Source organism: Triticum aestivum, chromosome 2A (assembly GCF_018294505.1).
Source record: "Triticum aestivum cultivar Chinese Spring chromosome 2A, IWGSC CS RefSeq v2.1, whole genome shotgun sequence".
NCBI classification, from domain to species: Eukaryota; Viridiplantae; Streptophyta; class Magnoliopsida; order Poales; family Poaceae; genus Triticum; species Triticum aestivum.
In genome coordinates, this window is record NC_057797.1 from 561,386,388 (window position 1) to 561,412,232 (window position 25,845).

The 25,845-nt window shown below is 45.3% G+C and overlaps 1 protein-coding gene and 2 pseudogenes across 1 annotated transcript; 2 read left to right on the forward strand and 1 right to left on the reverse strand.

Annotated features, from left to right (window-relative positions):
- Positions 1 to 4,008: 4,008 nt before the first annotated feature.
- On the forward strand, positions 4,009 to 5,947 carry LOC123189421 (glyceraldehyde-3-phosphate dehydrogenase A, chloroplastic). The gene is made up of 4 exons (XM_044601832.1): positions 4,009 to 4,239; positions 4,343 to 4,450; positions 4,536 to 5,088; positions 5,176 to 5,947. Exons 1-4 carry the CDS (start codon positions 4,198 to 4,200, stop codon positions 5,676 to 5,678), a joined length of 1,206 nt encoding a protein of 401 aa, XP_044457767.1. The 5' UTR covers positions 4,009 to 4,197; the 3' UTR covers positions 5,679 to 5,947.
- An 856-nt stretch (positions 5,948 to 6,803) lies between these two features.
- Positions 6,804 to 22,131, reverse strand: LOC123191750 (ran guanine nucleotide release factor-like; annotated as a pseudogene).
- An 821-nt stretch (positions 22,132 to 22,952) lies between these two features.
- LOC123191752 (glyceraldehyde-3-phosphate dehydrogenase A, chloroplastic-like) lies at positions 22,953 to 25,458 on the forward strand (annotated as a pseudogene).
- The last annotated feature ends 387 nt before the right edge of the window (positions 25,459 to 25,845 follow it).

Consider the following 25,845-nt stretch of genomic DNA (forward strand, 5'->3'; position numbering starts at 1 on the left):
AAAACCATAGAATCATCAAAACAAGCACACAACGCAAAGCAAACAAGATCTGTCAAAAACAGAACAATCAGTAGCAATCTGGAGATTTTGAATCCTTCTGTAACTCCAAAAATTCTGAAAAATTAGGAAAATGTGAGCAATTTGTATATTAATCTTCTGCAAATAAAATCAGTATTTTATCGTGTTTATGTTAAAAAATAAAATTATTTTCCTGGATGCAAATGTTTCTATTTTTCAGCAACATCAAATCAACTATCACCCAACAAGATCCTAAAGGCTTTAATTGGCATAAACACTAATTAAAACACAAAAAACACAATCATAACAGTAGCACGATTGTGCAAACACTCAAGAACAGAAAGAAAAGGACAAAAATAAATTTTATTCATTGGGTTGCCTCCCAACAAGCGCTATTGTTTTATGCCCCTATCTAGGCATAATGCAAGGATCTAAGTATTGTCATCTTTGGTTTCCAACTCTTCAATCAAGCACTTAGAATTTTTCAAGGATTTAGCATAAAAAATTTCAATGACAATACTCCTAGGAACAAGTTTAAGGAATTCATTCTTGCACAAAGGGTCTCTTATTACTTCGACAAAATCCGGGTGAATACTAATCATCTTAAGATCTTCTTTACTGCTATTACTAGAAGTTGCACCCTTGTCCTTAGTAACTTGAGTAATCTTGCCAACTTTTACGGGAGTTTTTCAATAGTTTTAGCGGAAGCAAAGGTCGTACTTAGATTACAAAAGATTTCTTCCAGTTTATCAATCCGAGACGGGCTTTCTTCAATTCTTTCATGAATTACGGTCCCCTTTTCTTTTAATAACTTAAAAACTTCTCCCGCTTTTGACCCAATTTTAGTAGCAAAATTATGCATTTTTATCCAAGTTTTCAATATGTTGTTTGGTAAGTATTTTCTTTTCAATAGCATCTAGTCTTTCCATAACATGCTCAAGAGTCAAAGTTGTTTCATTAACCACAAGCGGTGGTGAACCCACTAAATTTCCCGTAGCATTAAAAGCATCAAGAGAGGGACACATCAAGAAATTTACACCGGTAATCGTATCAAGGACGAATCTATACCAAGTGGTGATGCCCACATAAAAACAACGAAAAAGAACAACGGTTGATTGCTTACGGATAGATCTATTATGAGCATTGCAAATCCTATGCCAAGCATCTTTTAAATTCCCTCCTCCACTTTGTTTGAAGTTAAGAACTTCGTTCTCGGGAGTGCACACAATAGCGGAAGAACCATCCATAGCGACAAGAAGTAGCAAACAAGATTGCACACAAAAACAGATCTGACGAGAAAATGGCGAACGAAAAAGAGGGCGAATAAAATGGCAATTTTTTGTGAAGTGGAGGAGAGGAAAACGAGAGGCAAATGGCAAATAATGTAAATTGCAAGGATATGAGATTTGTGATTAGGAACCTGGTAGATGTTGATGATGTCTCCCCGGCAACGGCGCCAGAAATTCTTTTTGATGTTTGCTTGAACTACGTCGGTATTTTCCCAAAGAGGAAGGGATGATGTAGCACAACAACGGTAGGTATTTCCCTCAGTGGTGAGACCAAGGTTATCGAACCAGTAGGAGAACCACGCAACACCACGTAAACAGCTCCTGCACACAAAGAATAAATACTTGCAACCAGACGTAAGAGAGGGATTGTCAATCCCTCACGGGTAAAAAGATAGGTAAAATTGTAGTAGATTCGATAAGTAGATCTCAAGGGAACTCGAGACAAAATAAATAAATAAGAATTGCAGCAAGTTATTTTTGTATTTTTTGATTAACAGATCTAAAAATAAAAGCAAATAAAATAGATCGCGGAGGCAAATATAATAAAGAAGAGACTTGGGGCCGTAGGTATTACTAGTGGCTTCTCTCGAGAAAAATAGCAAACGGTGGGTAAACAAATTACTGTTGGACAATTGATAGAACTTCAAATAATCATGACAATATCCAGGCAATGATCATTATATAGGCATCATGTCCAACATTAGTAGACCGACTCCTGCCTGCATCTACTACTATTACTCCATACATCAACCGATATCCGGCTTGCATCTAGTGTATTAAGTTCATGGAGAAACAGAGTAATGCAATAAGAATGATGACATGATGTAGACAAGATCTATTTATGTAGAAATAGACCCCATCTTGTTATCCTTAATAGCAACGATACATACGTGTCGGTTCCCCTTCTGTCACTGGGATCAAGCACCGTAAGATCGAACCCATCACAAAGCACCTCTTCCCATTGGAAGATAAATAGATCAAGTTGGCCAAACAAAACCCAAATATCGGAGAAGAAATACGAGGCTATAAGTAATCATGCATATAAGAGATCAAAAGACTCAAATAACTCTCATGGATAAAAACATAGATCTGATCATAAACTCAAAGTTCATTGGATCCCAACAAACACACCGCAAAAAGAGTTACATCATATGGATCTCCAACAGACCATTGTATTAAGAATCAAAAGACAGAGAGGAAGCCATCTGACTACTAACTATGGACCCAAAGGTCTACAAAAGACTACTCACACATCATCGGAGAGGCACCAATGAGGATGATGAACCCCTCCGTGATAGTGTCTAGATTGGATCTAGTGTTTCTGAAACTTGCGGCGGTTGGAATTGATTTTTCATCGACTCCCCTAGGGTTTCTGAAATATTGGGATATTTATAGAGCAAAGAGGCGGTGCGGGAGGCCATCGAGGTGGGCACGACCCACCTGGGCGCGCCCTGGTGGGTTGTGCCCCCCTCGGGGCACCCCCTGATGCTTCTCCGGCCCATTGGATGTCTTCTGGTCCACAAAAATTCCTCAAAAAGTTTCGCTACGTTTGGACTCCGTTTGATATTGATTTTCTGCGACGTAAAAAACAAGCAAAAAACAGCAACCGACACTTGACACTATGTCAATAGATTAGTACCAAAAAAGATATAAAATGATTATAAAACATCCAAGAATGATAATATAACAACATGAAACAATCAAAAATTATAGATACGTTGGAGACGTATCAAGGTCCTCCAGGGATTTTTCTACAGCTTGTTGAATTATTTTGATGGATTCCCTCATTTCACCAACTCGTACTAAATAGCGAGCTAACAAATCTCCTTCTTTTTGCCATTGGACTTTCCAGTCAAATTGGTTGTAAGACTCGTAAAGGTCTACAATAGTTCTTGATACAATCCCTTTTTTATCTTCCTGTAGACCTTCAGAATGATTTTTTGGTTGTGCGACCCAAAGAGAATGGTGTTTTTGGGTTGTACCAAGTCTGAAACCGAGTGGATTTATTTTTTGTCCATATTTTTCTATTCTATTTTTTATTGGGAATCAAATGTTAGATGGATCTACAAGCAATATTGCACCATCCATGGACAAATCTAAACAGCAGTAGGCGGTTGGATTAGCCGTCGTGCTAATGTCATATAGCAAACATTGTCCATGAAGTACTTCCGAATAAATATTGTAAACAGAGCTGAAAAGGATGGTGTCGACACCCGTCCTCGTGTCTCCGCCAGAAAACAGGGGCAAGGAAAGGTGAAAAGGCCCTTTTTTGCGAATGAAATGGCTTTATTTCATCTGCCACTATTCAAAAATCCTCAGTTTCCTTTTTTAATAAACACAAACGTTCATATATAAATGCACACACAAACGCTAATGACTGGAGATACCATTATCTTTCTAACCATACTGAGGACCCATTATTGACATCTTCATATGGCCAGCTCACAACGTTCAACGTTTGTCGAGTCACCCCAGAAACTCGGATCGAAACGGTGCTCTGCTCGACGTCCACAGAACGGAACGCACATTATCCAGCGAGCGAGCGAGCATTACATCAACAATACAGGATGTATGTACATTGCAACAAATAATCACAAAAGAACAAGAAAAAAACATATGCGATCAGGCACATGACGAAGGAAGGGTCACATGAATGAAGAAGCGAAAAGCCACATATCGACCGGAATAGCGAAGTGTGGGAGCCGCGATGGCGGGCACTGGCAGCCATACATTGGGCTATCCAAAATCTCATCTCTCGCCCAATCCGGGCCTCACGATCTCAATTCCCACCCCGCGTGCACCACAAGCTCCAATCCCCTAACCCGTATATACAGCCACGCCCGCCTCACCGTCCTTGATCTTCCCCCCTATCTGATCAGACCCTTTGGACATGGCGTCGCCCATGCTCTCCACGGCCATGGCGCCACTCCAGGCATGTCCCATGTTCCATTCCATGCCTGCGTCCTACAGTTCTTCCCTGTTTGTCACGCACGGTTCTGTAAGTGATTTGCGTCCAACTCGAATACTCGATTCAGGGGGGCATGCTGGAGTTCTCCGGGCTGAGGAGCTCGTCGTCGCTGCCGCTCCGGCGGAATGCCACCTCCGACGACTTCATGTCCGCGGTTTCCTTCAGGACGTACGCGGTATGACATGATCGGCGGAATGTAGCTTGCTTGGCCGCGTGCCATGGGAGCGTGTGTGCGTGACGCGGCGGCGCTGTGCTTGCAGGTGAGCACCAGCGGCGGGTCGCGCAAGGCGCCGACGGAGGCCAAACTCAAGGTGGCGATCAACGGGTTCGGGCGCATCGGGCGCAACTTCCTGCGGTGCTGGCACGGGCGCGGCGACAGCTCGCCGCTGGAGGTGATCGCCATCAACGACACCGGAGGCGTGAAGCAGGCGTCCCACCTCCTCAAGTACGACTCCACGCTGGGCATCTTCGACGCGGACGTCAAGCCCGTGGGCGACAACGCCATCTCCGTGGACGGCAAGGTGATCAAGGTGGTGTCCGACCGCAACCCCTCCAACCTGCCGTGGGGCGAGATGGGCATCGACCTCGTCATCGAGGGCACCGGCGTCTTCGTCGACCGCGCCGGCGCGGGCAAGCATCTCGAGGCCGGCGCCAAGAAGGTGCTCATCACCGCGCCCGGCAAGGGCGACATCCCCACCTACGTCTGCGGCGTCAACGCCGACCTCTACACCCACGCCGACACCATCATCAGCAACGCCTCCTGCACCACCAACTGCCTCGCCCCCTTCGTCAAGGTGCTCGACCAAAAGTTCGGTACGTGCCCGTCACCCCGTCCCGTCTCTCTCCCTCAACTGAATCAACTTCTTTAAGTAACTAAAAATGGCGGTGGCAATGGCGCAGGCATCATCAAGGGAACCATGACCACAACCCACTCCTACACCGGCGACCAGAGGCTGCTGGACGCGAGCCACCGCGACCTGCGCCGTGCCCGTGCCGCCGCGCTCAACATCGTGCCCACCTCCACCGGCGCGGCCAAGGCCGTGGCGCTGGTGCTGCCCAACCTCAAGGGCAAGCTCAACGGGATCGCGCTCCGGGTGCCCACCCCCAACGTGTCCGTCGTCGACCTCGTGGTGCAGGTCTCCAAGAAGACCCTCGCCGAGGAGGTGAACCAGGCGTTCCGCGACGCCGCCGCCAACGAGCTCAAGGGCATCCTCGACGTCTGCGACGAGCCGCTCGTGTCCGTCGACTTCAGGTGCTCCGACGTGTCCTCCACCATCGACGCGTCGCTCAGCATGGTCATGGGAGACGACATGGTCAAGGTCATCGCGTGGTACGACAACGAGTGGGGTTACTCCCAGAGGGTCGTCGACCTCGCCGACATCGTCGCCGACCAATGGAAGTGAACGCCGGACGGCGGCATTATTGCCCTGTGAAGTGACTCCTCTCGAAATTTTCCCCAGCCATCGTCACGGATGATCGATTCTTTGTAATGAGAATTCGAAGTATCGAGCTCCCAACAGCTTCTTTTTTTTCCTTTCTTTTCTTGTTCTTCTTTTTTCTTTCTCTGATTTTTCAGTGTCCAGACACGGATTATAATAGACTTCCTGCAAAGGAAGTCTCAACGCTGTGCATCTGTAATATATACTATCGTTTGCCAGGTTCTGATGTAGAATTCAACTTGTTCTTCGAACATTTCCATCGTTTTGACCTTTACTGCTATCTAAACATGCATGATCAACTCAGGAAGAAAAGTTTGAACCATACACGAAAGTTACCATAAAATGAAAAGTTTGAACTTCTGATGGCAATTGCAAAATTAAAGGGAGCACAACCATGCAGCCCATTATCAGAGTTTTTATTTCATTTGTGCGAAAACTCATTATCAGAGTTGTCCACACAAACTGACTCACAAGATAAGAGATTGCGATCTGCGCGCCGAGTCTAGGTGGATGATGGCATGAACTACTTAGAGAGTAGACCCACAACTTTTGTGGGTCGTATTTTCATTGGACATCATGGTTCACATGTTTGCCATCCTATATGCTTGGTGCCAATCAGTGTGTGAGTGGTCAAGAATACATGGAACTCATCAGGGATAGATATTGCAGACCATACAATGCACAGACCACAGAGGGTGTCTTTCCACTCTGAAGCATTCAGATGGATCAAAACATCTCGAATCTCTATACCCAAATGGCCCGTGTTTAACTTGATAGAATCAAGATATTTAGAATTCAGAGTTGAGCTCTCTCTACTCAATGCCCCATGATAAGACATACTGTATGCAGTATTTATCGATGAAATAGCAAGTACTAAGAACCATTCAAGTAAATTCTAGTAGAAGCTAACATGATATATTGAACTTCAACCAGGGTTCTTTGGATGACACTTCATACGCTAAGTGCTAGACTGATAGCATTTTCAGCAACAAAAAATAACTACTCTAAAGGAAAATTCAGATACTAGTTTTCGCTCAAGGAAAGTGCATTCCTGATTCCTTTGCAGAACACCTTTTTACCGTCCCTGCTTCAACCGCTGCCATTGAAAAGGTTCCAATCATGTACATCGAAGTTCATCACTGCAAGTCTGAAGACCTCCGACATTGGCAAGCATCCTGCTTGTTCTGCGGGTACTGCTGGTCCAGCTGCAACTGCCTGGGCACTTTCACTCAAAGGACTGAAATAAAAATGACAGAAAAATATATCATTCAAGGGGTAGCCTGTAACATTGTAGAAGTGGGCAGCACAAACATAATACCCGAGCATAAAAATCAAGGCATCGTACCTAGCTAGTTGTTAACTTGGATATGTAAGTCCATACTAATTTTACTTGCTTTCACTCAGATCTAATACGACTATCTCCACATTACTTGTGATGCATCATTATACTGTTTCATCTGCATTTCAGCTGAAAAGTATAAAATCTAGTTTTGGCATTGTGGTCTCCCCATAGTACTATTATAGCACTCAACATGACTAGCCTAGGTAGAAAACTGAAGTAACTACATGAGGCCCTGAGCAAAAGAGGCTTCTGTTTCATCAACCGAGAAGGTTTTTTGTTTCATATTTTAGTTCTGCCATTGACCATACTACTACGATAATACAATTTTATTCAACGTGTGTAGCCTAGATAATGAACTGAAAAAAATTGAGCAGGGCAGGATTGTCATTCTGAATTATAAAGATGACAGAGACAAGGGAGTTTAAAACCCACATGATTAGTAAGCATAATTGCTACTGCATAAGAAGTTATTGATTGTCATTCAAACATGTCGATATAGATCAGATTTATGCAAGTTCAGATTATACCAAATAATACATAGTTCTCCTAAGCACTGTATAATAATCAAGTCATACAAAGATTGATAAATGGTGATAAATAGTACTAGCTATGATGATAAATCTGAACAAGACTTTCTACTTGAGAAGGTAATTTTTTTAATAAAAGATTGGTTCATAAAATTTCATTAATCAGAGGAAGTATGTCATAGTGATCTGCTAAGCTTACTTTATCACGAGCGGCTTGTATGCGGTGATCAGGGGCGGAGCCAGGGGGGGACGAGCAGGGGCCTGCCCCCCCCCCCCCCCCCAATGGTCGACAATTTTAGTAGCAGCGATGAGTAATTACCAACGAGATTAGATCAATATATGTACTCCCCCCCCCCCCCCCCTATACTCGAATCCTGGCTCCGCCACTGGCGGTGATAACTACATCAGTTGCTGCATTCTTGAGACGTATGTTTGCCAAGTAAAGCTGCAAAGGTAGCCCAATGCTCAGTTGAAAAAGCAAACATTAACTGTTGAACCATAATTCCAAGGGATGGGTGTACTCACCCGAACAATGTTCTGTGCTTCTCTGCCTTGCCTCCCTTTTGAAACAGCCTACAGATGCCGAAATCAAGCGTGAGATCCTTAAGTAAATTTTATTCACTGCCGGTGTGAAGTGGCCATCATATAATGAATGCCAAGGAACAGAAATATCAAATTATGAGACTGAGCTGACTTGTGCAATTAAAGGTATCATATCCAGGGAAGCACAGGTGGAAACTAATCAACTGGAGGTCGATTGAAGGCAAGGAGCAGGGTAATCTGGATATGGCACAGGACGTTTGCTTACCAGCTTGCCAATTGCAGTTCCAGCCACTGCAGGTGCTTCGCCGGAGCGCAGACCAGCTAGCTCAACTGTCCCAGAGTGCTCGACCACCTAACCGACAAAAAAAGAGGTAAGTTACCAACATGAGTAAAATCCACTTGGATCGGAAATTTAACAACCGTGAGTTCATGACCATTCAATGCACATGAAGCAGGCAAAGAATTCGTGAGTACAGCTGCTTTTATTGTCGAAAGAAGAATACGGTTGTTTTGGACAGAAAGCCAAGCAGGGAGAACTGTTGTTTAATGGCAATGAATCGAAATTTATAGGGCCAAGTGGCCAAGCTATTCACAGAGTGAAGCCAGGACATTACCAGGTTACTAGTAGAATGCCCGTGCGTTGCCACGGACATCTAAAATATTCTGCCATAACACATGTTAAATTTTACACGCTAATGGCAGTTAATATTTTTAAAACATCATCCAAATCCATCACTTCTTATCTCCGACAAACAAAACTGGAATAAAAATTTTACTACATTATATAAGTATATATTGTATAGTATATGAAAACAAATTTGAGACTAACACAACTGATTTTATTTGCAAAAAATGGCTATCCGAAATTACATATAAATATATAAACATATATAAATGATATTTTATATTAATAAACATAAGGAAAAATAAATTATTTTTCACATACCTAGTTTTTAGCTTACCTACCCTGCGTACCACCTCAACCACTCTCTCACCGCACGCACCCCTCCCTCTCTCACCCTCCCACTCCTTCTCTCCGTCATGACGTTGCCCCCGCTATCCCTCTCCGCCACGATGTCCTGGCCGCCACATCTTCCCCCTGGCATGTCCCTGCCTCCTCCCTTCCATGCTCATCGGCACCTCCCAACCCCTCCATTGAGATCTCGCCCGCCTTCTCCACTCCCCGCCATGTGTCCGGGTGAGCAGCCGGTTCCGACCGCCGTCAAGCCGTGCCGTCGATCTGGCCATCCCAGGCCGATTTTCGGTGCCAACAACAAGCGAGCCGCACCATCGATCTGCCATCCTAGGCCGATTTCTGGTGCCGAGGGCGTCGCGTTCCCCCTCCAAGCTGCACGGCGACAGGGCTCTTCCGCCATCCACTAACTGCCGCTCGCCGCTCCAAGTAGTAGGCGCCAACACTGAGAGAGTCTGGCTGGGCCTCCACTCCAGCAGACAGGTCCACACAAATTTCTTGCAATACATTAAATGCTTACATCGTTTTTCAAGTAGACATTAGTTTGTTAGCTTATGCTCGTGCATTGCCATGGGTTAAAACTTCAAATTATGCAAACATTTCATTGTGTTGTCGATAAGAAAAGTAAGATACATACGTACACTATTTGTCGTTGGTAAATCTCTCGTTCTTCAACACCAACGCAACAAGAATACAAACGTTGATCTATTAGTGATCCCCGCCTCTCCAACCATTAAAATACCGCTCCTTGTTATCTTGGTTTTTTACGTTACTTACCAGATCTGGTGGTGTTCCGTCGGATCTTGCACATCCTCTCCCGTCCGCTCGTCTCCGACCGGTGAGAGGCATTGCCGCATTGGTAGTTGGTCACATTTTGGCTGATTGTCTGGTCGTCGGCCGCGATGGGGTTTCATCCCTGGTGGTTGATGCGTGTTCCCCATATGGCAACAAGAATACAAACATTGATCTATTAGTGATCCCCGCCTCTCCAACCATTAAAATACCGCTCCTTGTTATCTTGGTTTTTTACGTTACTTACCAAATCTGGTGGTGTTCTGTCGGATCTTGCACACCCTCTCCCGTCCGCTCGTCTCCAACCGGTGAGAGGCATTGCCGCATTGGTAGTTGGTCACGTTCTGGCTGATTGTCTGGTCGTCGGCCGCGATGGGGTTTCATCCCTGGTGGTTGATGCGTGTTCCCCATATGGCCCCTCCTCTTTGGCCTGGGTGACAGTATAATTTTCTTTGAATGGTCGCAAGGTTGAAACAATTCTATCGAACAAAAAAAGCATTTCAAATAATATGACCACAATGTAATTGTGTATTAACCTATGCCAATATGGTAAAAATGAGGCCTACAAAACAAACTATAATGGCAAAATATAAGTTAGCAACTTAGCATTGCTCCCAAAATTACCGGGTAAGGCCAAAGCTTTAATCGTTACCCTGTGCATGGAGGCCCTCTACTATCATTAGAACAATTAATTCTTGGAAGGAATGTCATATACTTTCCTATAGAATAATAATAAAATATTTATGTTGCACAGAAAAAATTTATTTGGAAAATAACTCACACTCTGATATATGAGTATTAGAAATAAACCAGCACCTCGGATTACAGTGTTGTAGATTGTGATATGGTGATGAATATGTGTTGATAGATCAGCGTCCAAGGAAAGTTGTGTGATTTGTATGCCTTCAGAAACCATTATATCAAGATACCTAGGATTACAATTATTTCTCAAACAGAGAAAAGGAAATTAAACCATGTAAGACATCTCTAGCATAAGACATCCTACCTCTAGCATAAGACATAGAGGTAGGAAATGTATAACAATGTTGCATAAAAAGCAAAATACATAGCGCCATATGAATAGTATAGTAGGATCCCAAGCTTGTAACTGTTTTTTTTGGAAATGGAGGTAGCCCCGGCCTCTGCATCATGATGATGCATGCGTCCCTCTTATTAAAAATCCAGAAAGTATCATCGTAAAGGTCTTACAGCTCGCAAACGGAGCAAAACAGAGCCGGAGGGCATGTGGTCTCAAATCCTACGCAATAAGTATTTACGCTCGAAAACGCTAGCCCAGGTTACCATCAGACCGACTGATTCACCGTTCTGTAAGGGACTTACGAGAACGAAGGTACAATTACAAAACTATTTCATGCAAGCAATTGATAACCCTCACATGAAGTTATCACAATTAAATGTTCAATTCAAAACTTCACACCATGGCCATAGTTAGCACCTATAGTTCTTGCAGAACTACACAATACAGCTGGTTGTCTAGATTTCAGAATTGAACATTCAATTAGTGAGTAAGATTTATAAACTCCTCTGTGAAATGAATTGCAGAAAACGGCAGACTACAGTGCTCTACAACATAAACCAGCTTCACGACACAAACTATACAATCCCCGGATTCGTACCAGTCCTTACGAAACCCTCGCTTAATGGCCGAATTAACTCACGTGTGTATTTGAGCAATTCGGATTAAAAGAAAATATTCACTAAATACCCCTGATTCCAACTCATGAGCATCTAAAAGGTCCTAGAATTAACAGGCTTCAATTGGCTTGTTATGGTTAACGAATTACCCCTAAGATCTGAACCCTAGCATCACCAAGTAAATAGATTTGAGATGGCAAACTCAGACGGGGACAGATCCGAGACATGGGCAGCATCAGCAGTGTACCGGCATGCGCTGAGATTTCTGTGCATCGGAATTAACCAGACTGTCGGACACGTTAGGCCGTCGTCCCGTCCGTGGAAGGTGTGCTTGCCGACGGCGTTGGGTGATCGAGCGAGGGAGCCAAACACAAAGCTCAGATCTCTGTTGGGTCACGTCGAGCACCTTTGTGCCATGGAGAAAGTGCCGACTGCCGCTCGCGGAGCGCGTTGACGTCATAGAACTGCAGAAAAAGCGGTGTACAACAGGATACATCAGGCAGAGTGCTGACCTTGCCGTTGATGGAATACCATCATATGTCGGGTCCAACACGGCCTATGTCACCTTGACCACGCCGACTTTGCACCACCACCATGGCAGAACACATGCCTCGACGAGGTGCTCCATGGCCACTGTCCTGGACGCCAGGGAGACCGCGACAGACCACATGCCTCGATGAGGTGCACCAAGCTTCTATTCGGAAGCAACTAGGTTGATGCGTTCATGTAATGTTCGCGCGCCAGACTGTGCCGCTAGCAGCCCAACCACCCGGCGGAGCAGCGTCGGGGCGAGGCCTACTGCACGCTCCACCCTAGGATCTGAAACACGAATGCAGGCACGTGCCTAGCTTGGCAAGGCAACCAGCACCATGAAATTTAAGTAGTGAGCCTCTCTCGCCGCCGCCGAAGTCGAGGTGGATGCCGATGAGCCTGCCCTTGACTACTTTCCCTCACCGCATGCTACACGGTCACTCCGCCTTGTCACCTCGCTGCCACCTCCTCGCCACCATAGCTGCCATCCTCGGCCATCGACAGGCATCCAACCAGTCTGCTCCGATGAAAGGGAGATAGAGATGGAGCATCATCATGGCTAGAGTTTCAGAAACAAAGAAACGTGAAGGGGTGGGCTTTAGAAAAGTTGGGATCGCTACACCCGGAAACAAATTGTAATTGTTGAGCCAGATGGGATACGAGGGGATCTCTGCTGATGCGAGAGAGATTGAGATGGAGCATCGTGGCTAGAGTTTCAAAAAAAAGGAAACGGGAAGGGATGGGATTTAGGAAATTTAGGATCGCCACATATATGGAAACAAATCGCAATATTTGAGCCGGATGGGATACGACGGAATTAGCGGTGAGGGTGTCGAGGCTTTGTTAGATGGAGCGAACGAACGAAACGACGTACGGACTCCTCCATTAGGAGTAGAGATGGAAACAAATCTCAATATTTGAGCCAGATGGGATACGACGGAATTAGCGGTGAGGGTGTCGAGGCTTTGTTAGATGGAGCGAACGAACGAAACGACGTACGGACTCCTCCATTAGGAGTAGAGATCACCCGCATCTTGCTCGTTGGCGACGTCGCGCAGGAACCAGAGCGCGCTGCCGCCATCCTCCACCTCGCCCTTGAGGTCGAGCAGCTCGAAGATGAGGCTCTCTTCACGGGCGGGATTGACGAAAACTTCCTGGTTACGCAGCAGAACCACACACATCGATCAATAAGGGAACGAACCAACTGTTGGAAATATGCCCTAGAGGCAATAATAAATTAGTTATTATTATTATATTTCATTGTTCATGATAATCGTTTATTATCCATGCTAGAATTGTATTAATAGAAAACTCAGATACATGTGTGGATACATAGACAACACCATGTCCCTAGTAAGCCTCTAGTTGACTAGCTCGTTAATCAATAGATGGTTACGGTTTCCTGACCATGGACATTGGATGTCATTGATAATGGGATCACATCATTAGGAGAATGATGTGATGGACAAGAACCAATCCTAAGCCTAGCACAAAGATCGTGTAGTTCGTATGCTAAAGCTTTTCTAATGTCAAGTATCATTTCCTTAGACCATGAGATTGTGCAACTCCCGGATACCGTAGGAATGCTTTGGGTGTACCAAACGTCACAACATAACTGGGTGGCTATAAATGTTCACTACAGGTATCTCCGAAAGTGTCTGTTGGGTTGGCACGAATCGAGACTGGGATTTGTCACTCCGTGTAAACGGAGAGGTATCTCTGGGCCCACTCGGTAGGACATCATCATAATGTGCACAATGTGACCAAGGAGTTGATCACGGGATGTTGTGTTACGGAACGAGTAAAGAGACTTGCTGGTAACAAGATTGAACAAGGTATCGGGATACCGACGATCGAATCTCGGGCAAGTATCGTACCGATAGACAAAGGGAATTGTATACGGGATTGATTGAATCCTTTACATCGTGGTTTATCCGATGAGATCATCGTGGAACATGTAGGAGCCAACATGGGTATCCAGATCCCGCTGTTGGTTATTGACCGGAGAGTTGTCTCGGCCATGTCTGCATGACTCCCGAACCCGTAGGGTCTACACACTTAAGGTTCGATGACGCTAGGGTTATAGGGAAAGTATGTACGCGGTTACCGAATGTTGTTCGGAGTCCTGGATGAGATCCCGGATGTCACGAGGAGTTCCGGAATGATCCGAAGGTAAAGATTGATATATAGGAAGTATGGTTTTGGCCACCGGAAGTGTTCCGGGCATCACCGGTAGTGTACCGGGACCACCGGAGGGGTCCGGGGGTCCGCCAGGTGGGGCCAGCGGCCCCGGAGGCATACATGGGCCAAGTGTGAGAAGGGACCAGCCCCTAGGTGGGCTGGGGCACCTCCCCACCAAGGCCCATGTGCCTAGAGAAAAGAGGGGGCAAACCCTAAGGGCAAATGGGCCCTAAGGCCCATGCCTGGTGCGCCTCCCTCTCCCCCCTACTTGGCCGCCACCCGAAGATGGGGATTGGGGCTGCCGCCACCCCTAGGGTGGAAACCCTAGGTGGGGGCGCAGCCCTCCCTCTCCCCCTATATATAGTGGAGGCAAAGGGGCAGCCCAACACACGAAGTTCTTCCCCTGCTGGCGCAGCCCCTCCCCTCTAATACCTCTCCTCCTCCGCGTGAGCTTGGCGAAGCCCTGCCGGAGAACTGCCACTCCATCACCACCACGCCGTCGTGCTGCTGTTGGACTCTCTTGCTCAACCTCTCCTTCCTCCTTGCTGGATCAAGGCATGGGAGACGTCTCCGTTCCGTACGTGTGTTGAACGCGGAGGTGTCGTCCGTTCGGCGCTAGGATCATCGGTGATTTGGATCACGACGAGTACGACTCCATCAACCCCGTTCACTTGAACGCTTCCGCTTAGCGATCTACAAGGGTATGTAGATGCACTATCCTTCCCCTCGTTGCTAGATTACTCCATAGATTGATCTTGGTGATGCGTAGAAAATTTTAAATTTCTGCTACGATCCCCAACAGTGGCATCATGAGCTAGGTCTATCCATAGTTTCTATGCACGAGTAGAACACAAAGCAGTTGTGGGCGTCGATATTGTCAATTTAGTTGCCGTTACTAGTCTTATCTTGATTCGGCGACATCGTGGGATGAAGCGTCCCGGACCGACCTTACACGTACTCTTACGTGAGACTGGTTCCACCGACTGGCATGCACTAGTTGCATAAGGTGGCTAGCGGGTGTCTGTCTCTCCCACTTTAGTCGGATCGGATTCGATGAAAAGGGTCCTTATGAAGGGTAAATAGAAATTGGCATATCACATTGTGGTTTTCGCGTAGGTAAGAAACGTTCTTGCTAGAAACCTATAGCAGCCACGTAAAAACTTGCAACAACAATTAGAGGACGTCTAACTTGTTTTTGCAGCATATGCCGTGTGATGTGATATGGCCCAAAGGATGTGATGAATGATATATGTGATATATGAGATTGATCATGTTCTTGTAATAGGAATCACGACTTGCATGTCGATGAGTATGACAACCGGCAGGAGCCATAGGAGTTGTCTTAATTTATTTATGACCTGCGTGTCAACTTAAAAGTCATGTAATTACTTTACTTAATTGCTAAAGCGTTAGCCATAGTAGTAGAAGTAATAGATGACAAGACAACTTCAAGAAGACACGATGATGAAGATCATGATGATGGAGATCATGGTGTCATGCCGGTGATAACGATGATCATGGAGCCCCGAAGATGGAGATCAAAAGGAGCAAAATGATATTGGCCATATCATGTCACTATTTGATTGCATGTGATGTTTATCATGTTTTACATCTTATTTGCTTAGAACGACGGTAGCTTAAATAAGATGATCCCTCTCTAAAATTTCAAGAAAAGTGTTCCCCCTAACTGTGCACTGTTGCAAAGGTTCATTGTTTCGAAGCACCACATGATGATCGGGTGTGATAGATTCTAACATTCGAATACAACGGGTGTTGACGAGCCTAGCATGTACAGACATGGCCTCGGGACACACACGAAACACTTAGGTTGACTTGACGAGCCTAGCATGTACGGACATGGCCTCGGAACATGGAAGACCAAAAGTTCGAACATGAGTCGTATAGAAGATATGATCAACATGAGATGTTCACCGTTTATGACTAGTCCGTCTCACGTGATGATCGGACACGGCCTAGTCGATTTGGATCATGTTTCACTTAGATGACTAGAGGGATGTCTATCTGAGTGGGAGTTCATTAAATAATTTGATTAGATGAACTCAATTATCATGAACATAGTCTAAATTGTCTTCGCAAATATGTTGTAGATAAATAGCTCACGTTGTAGCTCCCTGTTTCAATACGTTCCTAGAGAAAGATTAAGTTGAAAGATATTGTAAGAAATGATGCGGACTAGGTCCGTAGTCCGAGGAGTGTCCTCACTGCTACACGGAAGGCTTACGTCTTTGATGCACCACTCGATGTGCAAACCCCTACAACGTCGTCTGTGGATGTTGTGAACACCTGACAGACACATTCTGATGACTACCTGATAGTTTAGTGCACCATACTTTACGGCTTAGAATCGGGATTCCAATGACGTTTTGAACGCCATAGAACATATGAGATGTTCCAAGAGCTGAAATTGGGATTTCAGGCTCATGCCCGTGTTGAGAGATGTGAGACCTCTGACAAGTTCTTTAGCCAATAAGATGGAGGAGAATAGCTCAGCTAGTGAGCATGTGCTCAGAATGTCTGGGTGCAACAATCACTTAAATCAAGTGGGAGTTAAACTTCCAGATAAGATAGTGATTGATAGAATTCTCTAGCCACTATCACTAAGCTACTAGATCTTCGTGATGAACTATGACATGCAAGGGATGGAGTTGATCCCGGAGCTGTTCGCGGTGCTTAAGACCGAAAAAGGTAGAAATCAAGAAGGAGCATCAAGTGTTGATGGTTTGACAAGACCACTGGTTTCAAGAAGGGCAAGGGCCAGAAGGGAAACTTCATGGATGGCAAACCAGTTGCCGCTCCAGTGAAGGAACCCAAGGTTGAACCCGAACCCGAGACTAAGTGCTTCTATTGTAAGGGGAACGGTCACTGGTAGCGGAATTACCCCAAATGCATGGTAGATAAGAAGGCTGGCAACTTCAAAGTATATACGTGTTATTAATGTGTACCTCACTAGTACTCCTGGTAGCACCTGGGTATTGGATACCGGTTCAGTTGCTATTATTGGTGACTTGAAACAAAAGCTACGGACTAAACGGAGACTGGCTAAGGGCGAGGTGACGATGTGTGTTGGAAGTGTTTCCAAAGTTGATGAGATCACCATCGCACGCTCCATCTGCCTTCGGGATTAGTATTGAACCTAGATAAATGTTATCAGGTGTCTATGTTGAGCATGAATATGATTAGATCATGTTCATTGCAATACAGTTATTCATTTAAGTTAGAGAATATACACATGTTCACGCCAAAAGATGTAGAGTTAATAATGATAGTACCACTTTGTTGTGGCACTGCCGCTTAGGTCATATTGGCGTAAGATGCATGAAGAAACTCCATATCGATGGATATTTGGAGTCACTTGATTTTGAATCGCTTGACACATGCGAGCCATGCCTCATGGGCAGGATGACTAAGACCCCGTTTTCAGGTACAATGAAATGGGCAAGTGACTTGTTGGAAATCATACATGCTCATGCGTGTGATCCAATGAGAATTGAAGCGTGCGGTGGATATCGCTATTTTCTCATCTTCACTGACGATTTGAGTAGATATAGGTATATTTACTTAATGAAGCACAAGTCTGAAACGTTTGAAAAGTTCAAGCGATTTCAGAGTGAAGTTAAGAATCATCATAACAAGAAAATCAAATTCCTACGATCTGATCAATGAGAATTTCTGAGTTATGAGTTTGGCAAACACTTAAGACATTGTGGAATTGTTTCATAGTTGAAGCCACCTAGAACACCACAGGGTAATGGTGTGTCCGGACGTCGTAATTGAATCTTATGAGATATGGTGCGATCTATGATGTCTCTTACCGATCTTCCGCTATTATTTTGAGGTTATGCATTAGAGACAGCTGCATTCACTTTAGATAGGACACCATATAAGTCCGTTGAGACGACGTCGTATGAACATTGGTTTGGCAAGAAACCAAAGTTGTCGTTTCTTAATGTTTGGGGCTGCGATGCTTAAGGCTTCAGCCGGAGAAGCTCCAACCCAAAGCGGACAAACACATCTTCATAGGATACCCAAAGGTGACAGTTGGGTACACCTTCTATCTCAGATCCGATGGCAAATTGTCTGTCACTAAGAAAGGGTCCTTTCTCGAGAAGGAGTTTCTCTCGAAAGAATTGAGTGGGAGGAAGATAGAACTTGATGAGGTTGTCGAACCTTTACTTCAACCAGAGAGTGATGCAACATAGAAAGATGTTTTCTATGGCGCCTACGTCTGTTGAATAGGAAGTTAATGATAGTGATCATGAAGCTTCGGATCAAGTTGCTATCGAACCTCGTAGGTCGACAAGGATATGTACTACTCCTGAGTGGTACGGTAATCCTGTCTTAGATATCATGTTGTTAGACAACAATGAACCTACGAGCTATGGAGAAGCGATGGTGGGCCCGTATTCCCACAAATGGTTAGAAGCCATGAAATCCGAGATAGGATCCATGTATCAGAACAAAGTATGGACTTTGGTGGACTTGCCTGATGATCAGCGAGCCATTGAGATAAATGGATCTTTAGGAAGAAGACGGACGTGGGTGGTAATGTTACCGTCTATGAAGCTCGACTTGTGGGAAAGAGTCTTTTCACAAGTTCAAGGAGTTTACTACGATGAGAATTTCTCACCCGTAGCGATGCTTAAGTCCGTCGGAATCATGTTAGCATTAGCTGTATTTTTCGATTATGAAATCTGACAGATGGATGTCAAAAACCAGTTTTCATAAGAAAAAGTTGTGTGTGATACAATAAAAGGTTTTTGTCAATCCTAAGGATGCTAAAAGGTATGCTGGCTCCAACAATCCTTCTATGGACTAGAGCAAGCATCTCGGAGTCGGAATATATGCTTTGATGGAGTGATCAAAGCTTTTAGGTTTATACAATGTTTGCTAGAAACTTGTATTTACAAGAAAGTGAGTGGGAGCACTTCAACATTTCTGATAAGTATATGTGGATGACATATTGTTGATCTGAAATAATGTAGAATTTCTAGAAAGCATAAACGGTTGTTTGAAGAGTGATTTTCAAAGGAAGACCTGGATAAAGATGCTTACATATTGGGCATCAAGATCTATAGAGATAGATCAAGACACCTGATGATACTTTCAAAGAACGCACACCTTGACATGTTTTTGAAGGAGTTCAAAATAGATCAGTCAAAGAAGGGGTTCTTACCTGAGTTGTAAGGTGTGAAGTTGAGTAAGACTCAAAGATTGACCATGGCAGAAGAAATAGGAAGGACGAAGGTCGTCCCCTATGCTCTTGTCATAGGCTCTATCCGGTATGCCATGCTGAGTACTGCACCTGATGTGTGCCTTGCCACATGTCTGGCAAGAGGGTACAAAGGTGATCTAGGAGTAGATCACCAGATAGCGGTCAAAATTATCCTTAGAGGAATAAGGAAATGTTTCTCGGTTATGGAGGTGATAAAGAGTTCGACGTAAAGAGTTACGTTGATGCAAGCTTAACACCTATCCGGATAGCTCTGAGTAGAGATACCGGATACGTATAATGGAGCAACAATTTGGAATAGCTCCAAGTGGAACGTGGTAGCAGCATCTATGATTTGACATAAAGTTTTGCGAAATACATAGGGATCTGAATATGGCAAGACCCGTTGACTACAACCTCTCTCACAAGCATAACATGATCAAACCTAGAACTCATTGAGTGTTAATCACATAGTGATGTGAACTAGATTATTGAGTCTAGTAAACTCTTCGGATGTTGGTCACATGGCGATGTGACCTGTGAGTGTTAATCACATGGCGATGTGAACTAGATTATTGACTCTAGTGCAAGTGGGAGACTGTTGGAAATATGCCCTAGAGGCAATAATAAATTAGTTATTATTATTATTATATTTCATTGTTCATGATAATCGTTTATTATCCATGCTAGAATTGTATTGATAGGAAACTCAGATACATGTGTGGATACATAGACAAAACCATGTCCCTAGTAAGCCTCTAGTTGACTAGCTTGTTGATCAATAGATGGTTATGGTTTCCTGACCATGGACATTGGATGTCGTTGATAATGGGATCACATCATTAGGAGAATGATGTGATGGACAAGACCTAATCCGAAGCCTAGCACAAAGATCGTGTAGTTCGTATGCTAAAGCTTTTCTAATGTCAAGTATCATTTCCTTAGACCATGAGATTGTGCAACTCCCGAATACCGTAGGAATGCTTTGGGTGTACCAAACGTCACAATGTAACTGGGTGGCTATAAAGGTTCACTACGGGTATCTCCGAAAGTGTCTGTTGGGTTGGCACGAATCGAGACTGGGATTTGTCACTCCGTGTAAATGGAGAGGTATCTCTGGGCCCACTCGGTAGGACATCATCATAATGTGCACAATGTGACCAAGGAGTTGATCACGGGATGATGTGTTACGGAACGAGTAAAGAGACTTGCCGGTAACGAGATTGAACAAGGTATCGGGATACCGACGATCGAATCTCGGGCAAGTATCGTACCGATAGACAAAGGGAATTGTATACGGGATTGATTGAATCCTTGACATCGTGGTTCATCCGATGAGATCATCGTGGAACATGTAGGAGCCAACATGAGTATCCAGATCCCGCTGTTGGTTATTGACCGGAGAGTTGTCTCGGCCATGTCTGCATGACTCCCGAACCCGTAGGGTCTACACACTTTAAGGTTCAATGACGCTAGGGTTATAGGGAAAGTATGTACACGGTTACCGAATGTTGTTCGGAGTCTCGAATGAGATCCTGGACATCATGAGGAGTTCCGGAATGGTCCGGAGGTAAAGATTGATATATAGGAAGTATGGTTTTGGCGACCAGAAGTGTTCCGGGTGTCACCGGTAGTGTACCGGGACCACCGGAGGGGTCCGGGGGTCCACCAGGTGGGGCCAGCGGCCCCGGAGGCATACATGGGCCAAGTGTGAGAAGGGACCAGCCCCTAGGTGGGCTGGGGCGCCTCCCCACCAAGGAACATGCGCCTAGAGAGAAGAGGGGGCAAACCCTAAGGGCAAATGGGCCCTAAGGCCCATGCCTGGTGCGCCTCCCTCTCCCCCCCACTTGGCCGCCACCCCAAGATGGGGATTGGGGCTGCCGCCACCCCTAGGGTGGAAACCCTAGGTGGGGGAGCAGCCCTCCCTCTCCCCCTATATATAGTGGAGGCAAAGGGGCAGCCAACACACGAAGTTCTTCCCCTGCTGGCGCAGCCCCTCCCCTCCAATACCTCTTCTCCTCCACGTGAGCTTGGCGAAGCCCTGCCGGAGAACTGCCACTCCATCACCACCACGCCGTCGTGCTGCTGTTGGACTCTCTTCCTCAACCTCTCCTTCCTCCTTGCTGGATCAAGGCGTGGGAGACGTCTTCGTTCCGTACGTGTGTTGAACGCGGAGGTGCCGTCCGTTCAGCGCTAGGATCATTGGTGATTTGGATCACGACGAGTACGACTCCATCAACCCCGTTCACTTGAACGCTTCCGCTTAGCGATCTACAAGGGTATGTAGATGCACTCTCCTTCCCCTCATTGCTAGATTACTCCATAGATTGATCTTGGTGATGCGTAGAAAATTTTAAATTTCTGCTACGATCCCCAACACCAACCAACGCGCTCCAAACGAGACCATGTAAGGGGGAATCGGACGAACCTGGTGGTCGGGGACCTCGCGAATGTTTCTCACATCCTGACCAAACCAAACAGTACCAAAACTAAACAGAAACGGCGTCAGCGGGAGCAGGAGGAGGAGGAGCAAGCGATGTGTGCGATGGAGAAGGGCGTTGCAGTACCTGGAACCGGGCGGGGAAGGCGGTGGAGATGGCGCCGCCGAAGAGGGGGCGCCTGGTGCTACTCTCGCCGGCCATCTTGACAAGGGAGTCCCGTGACTAGACAGCAAAACAAGGTTCTGGAGCGTGGGAGAAGACGGGGGTGGGGGAGAGAGCCGGAGAGGGTCGGGCGGGTTCGTGATTCGAGCGAGTTTAGGCTAGTTGTAATGTATCATACTCCAGTATCATGCATGCATGCCAACTACTCCCTCCATTCCTATCCGTTCCTAAATATAAGTCTTTGTAGAGATTCCACTAGATGGACTACATACGGAGCAAAATGAATGAATCTACACTTAAAATGCATCTATATGCATCCGAATGTGGTTCATAGTGGAAGCTCTACAAAGACATACATTTAGGAACGGAGGGAATAGACAATTTTGATGAGGTGTCGTTGAATTAAATAGAGAAAGAGAGGATTGAGTATCATATCATGATAGCGTATCATAATAAATGCTATGCTACTAGGAGTATGTGTCATACATGGCAATAAATAAAGTACTACATGATACTTCCTCTGTTCACAAATATAAAACGTTCTAGACTGACCATACAAGTCTCTAAAACGTCTTATATTTATGAATAGAGGGAGTAATAGTATATGATACTCCCTCCATTCCTAAATATTTGTCTTTGTAGACATTTCAACAAGTGACTACATACAGAGCAAAATGAGTAAATCTATACTCTAAAATATGTCTATATACATCCGTATGTGATAGTTCATTTGACATCTCTAAAAAGACAAATATTTAGGAACAAAGGGAGGTAGTATTATACACCAGTACCATATGCATTATACAAGTATATGGATTGAGTATATGATACTCCCATTGCAACCAGCCTTATAAGCGGCCATGGGTGGTTTTGCCAATGTGGCGCCTGACGAGTGGGACCAAGACCGGTTCGACCCAGCTAGCTCCTTCATCTGCTTCGAGCCTTCGACCCACCCAGCCTCTGTCTTCGCGCCCCCCTCAGTTCTCTCCCTGACGACGACGGCCGCGGGACGGACGGCGATCAGCGGCATTAACTGAGCGTTGGGAGCCGGCGACACGTGCAGGTTCGTAACCACATCCGATTCTGTGTGAGAAGTGAACCACTATGTGCTTGATTACTCTGTTCTAAGTAGGGTTTTGGGGGATTTCAAAATCAACAGAGATGGTCGTTTTCTTCTTGTTTTCATTCATTCAGTGGTGCATCTGGTTAGTGCGGCCGTGCGGGAAGCCATGGTTTTGTTTTGGTTTAGGGTCAGCTGACTCTTATGGCTGGTTTGGTTTTAATAACTGAACTAAAAGGGGGTATTAGCCATGGATCCGCTGGACTATCTGTGCATCAGGTTTCAGTTCAGAGGACAATTTGAACATGATGGAACAGATCAACAGAGTGGCAGCATGTGAATGGAATACAAGGCGTGTAGGCGTGTACATTTAAGTTACGGGTGCGCAGGACGGGGGGACCTGTATTTTTATCCCATAGCAGAGAAAATAGAATCTCCGTCTGAAGCTTGCTCGCGCGACATTTTAACTTAAATTTTTAGTCCTATACCGGATAGCGAGTAACAGTTGAACGTACTTAAAAGGAGGAAAGATGGGTACCATTTCAGAAAGTAGATTAACAGGTGAATGCTCTCTCGCTATTACATTGTATTCAAGGGTTAGGTAGGGTGCGTGTAGGCGTGTACAGTTAAGTTATGCGTGCACAGGACGGGGGGACCTATATTTTTATCTCATAGTAGAGAAAATAGGATCTCCGTCTGAAGCTTTAGTGGCAATTTAAGGAAACGCCCGAGAACAACGTTTCTGGCGAATCTGGAAATGCCAGATCTTGCAGGCGAATGCCTCGATTGGCCTTTCCATTCGCGACCAATTCTAGCATTTTTGGGAAACGCTAATAAAAACATTCAGAGGCATTTTTGCGTCCTACAGAGGCGTTTTAGAATGCCTCGTAATGTCGTCCGTGCTGTAGTGCTTATGGCTGGTTTGGTTTTAATAACTGAACTAAAAGGGGGTATTAGCCATGGATCCGCTGGACTATCTGTGCATCAGGTTTCAGTTCAGAGGACAATTTGAACATGATGGAACAGATCAACAGAGTGGCAGCATGTGAATGGAATACAAGGCGTGTAGGCGTGTACAATTAAGTTACGGGTGCGCAGGACGAGGGGACCTGTATTTTTATCCCATAGCAGAGAAAATAGGATCTCCGTCTGAAGCTTGCTCGTGCGACATTTTAACTTAAATTTTTAGTCCCATACCGGATAGCGAGTAACAGTTGAACGTACTTAAAAGGAGGAAAGATGGGTACCATTTCAGAAAGCAGATTAACAGGTGAATGCTCTCTTGCTATTACATTGTATTCAAGGGTTAGGTAGGGTGCGTGTAGGCATGTACAGTTAAGTTACGGGTGCGCAGGACAGGGGGACCTGTATTTTTATCCCATAGTAGAGAAAATAGTATCTCCGTCTGAAGCTTTAGTGGCAATTTAAGGAAACGCCCGAGAACAACGTTTCTGGCGAATCTGGAAATGCCAGATCTTGCAGGCGTTATGGAAAAATGCCTCAATTGGCCTTTCCCTTCGCGACCAATTCTAGCATTTTTGGGAAACGCTAATAAAAACATTCAGAGGCATTTTTGCGTCCTACAGAGGCGTTTTAGAATGCCTCGTAATGTCGTCCGTGCTGTAGTGCTTATGGCTGGTTTGGTTTTAATAACTGAACTAAAAGGGGGTATTAGCCATGGATCCGCTGGATTATCTGTGCATCAGGTTTCAGTTCAGAGGACAATTTGAACATGATGAAACAGATCAACAGAGTGGCAGCATGTGAATGGAATACAAGGCCTTTCAACACTCGAGCACCACAAGGTTAGCCTTGAAGAGCTTAAGAAAAAACTTAACATGTGTCTTGTTCAGATAAGCAACTGCAGGAAACCAATTTGCATTGAAAGTTCTATGGGCTGATTAGAGATGGCCAAATCACTAGTGCTCTGGTGACATGATCAACAATCTGTCCTGGAGATGGCCAAACATGTCAAGGCCTCAACGGGATCGCTCCGGGTGCCCACCCCCAAACGTGTCTGTGGTCGACCTCGTGGTGCAGGTCTCCAAGAACACCCTCGACGAGGAGCTGAACCAGGCGTTCCACGACGGCGCGGCCAACGAGCTCAATGCCATCCTCGACGTCGGCCATGAGCCGCTCGTGTCCATTGATTTCAGGTGCTCCGACGTGTCCTCCACCATCAACGCGTCGCTCAGCATGGTCATGGGAGACGACATGGTAAGGTCATTGCATGGTACGACAACGAGTGGGGTTACTCCTAGAGGGTCATCGACCTCGCCGACACCGTCGCCAACCAATGGAAGTAAACGCCGGACAGCGGCATTGCCCTGTGAAGTGACTCCTCTCAAAATTTTCCCCAGCCATCGTCACAGATGATCGATTCTTTGTAATGGGAATTCAAAGTGTCGAGCTCCCAACAGCTTCTTCTTTCTTTTTCTGATTTTATACAACAATGCGTAAATCATTGCAATGCATTATCCCCTTATTATTTCTACACTGGTATGCATAAAGATTAAGTGAGCATGTCAACTTGTCCCAACGCATCAAGCGCTCAATTTTAACCTCATGCAGCCACATACTCCCTCTGTCCGGAAATACTTGTCATAGAAATGAATACAAATGGTGTATCTAGAACTAAAATACATCTAAATACATCCATTCCTCAGATAAGTATTTTCGGACGGAGGGAGTAT

Excerpts from the sequence above, each read along its gene's own strand:
- LOC123189421 (XM_044601832.1), top strand. The coding sequence starts at position 4,198 with ATGGCGTCGCCCATGCTCTCCACGGCCATGGCGCCACTCCAG. Across the intron at positions 4,240-4,342 it reads CGGCCATGGCGCCACTCCAG|GGGGGCATGCTGGAGTTCTC; the intron begins GCATGTCCCATG and ends TACTCGATTCAG. Across the intron at positions 4,451-4,535 it reads TTTCCTTCAGGACGTACGCG|GTGAGCACCAGCGGCGGGTC; the intron begins GTATGACATGAT and ends CTGTGCTTGCAG.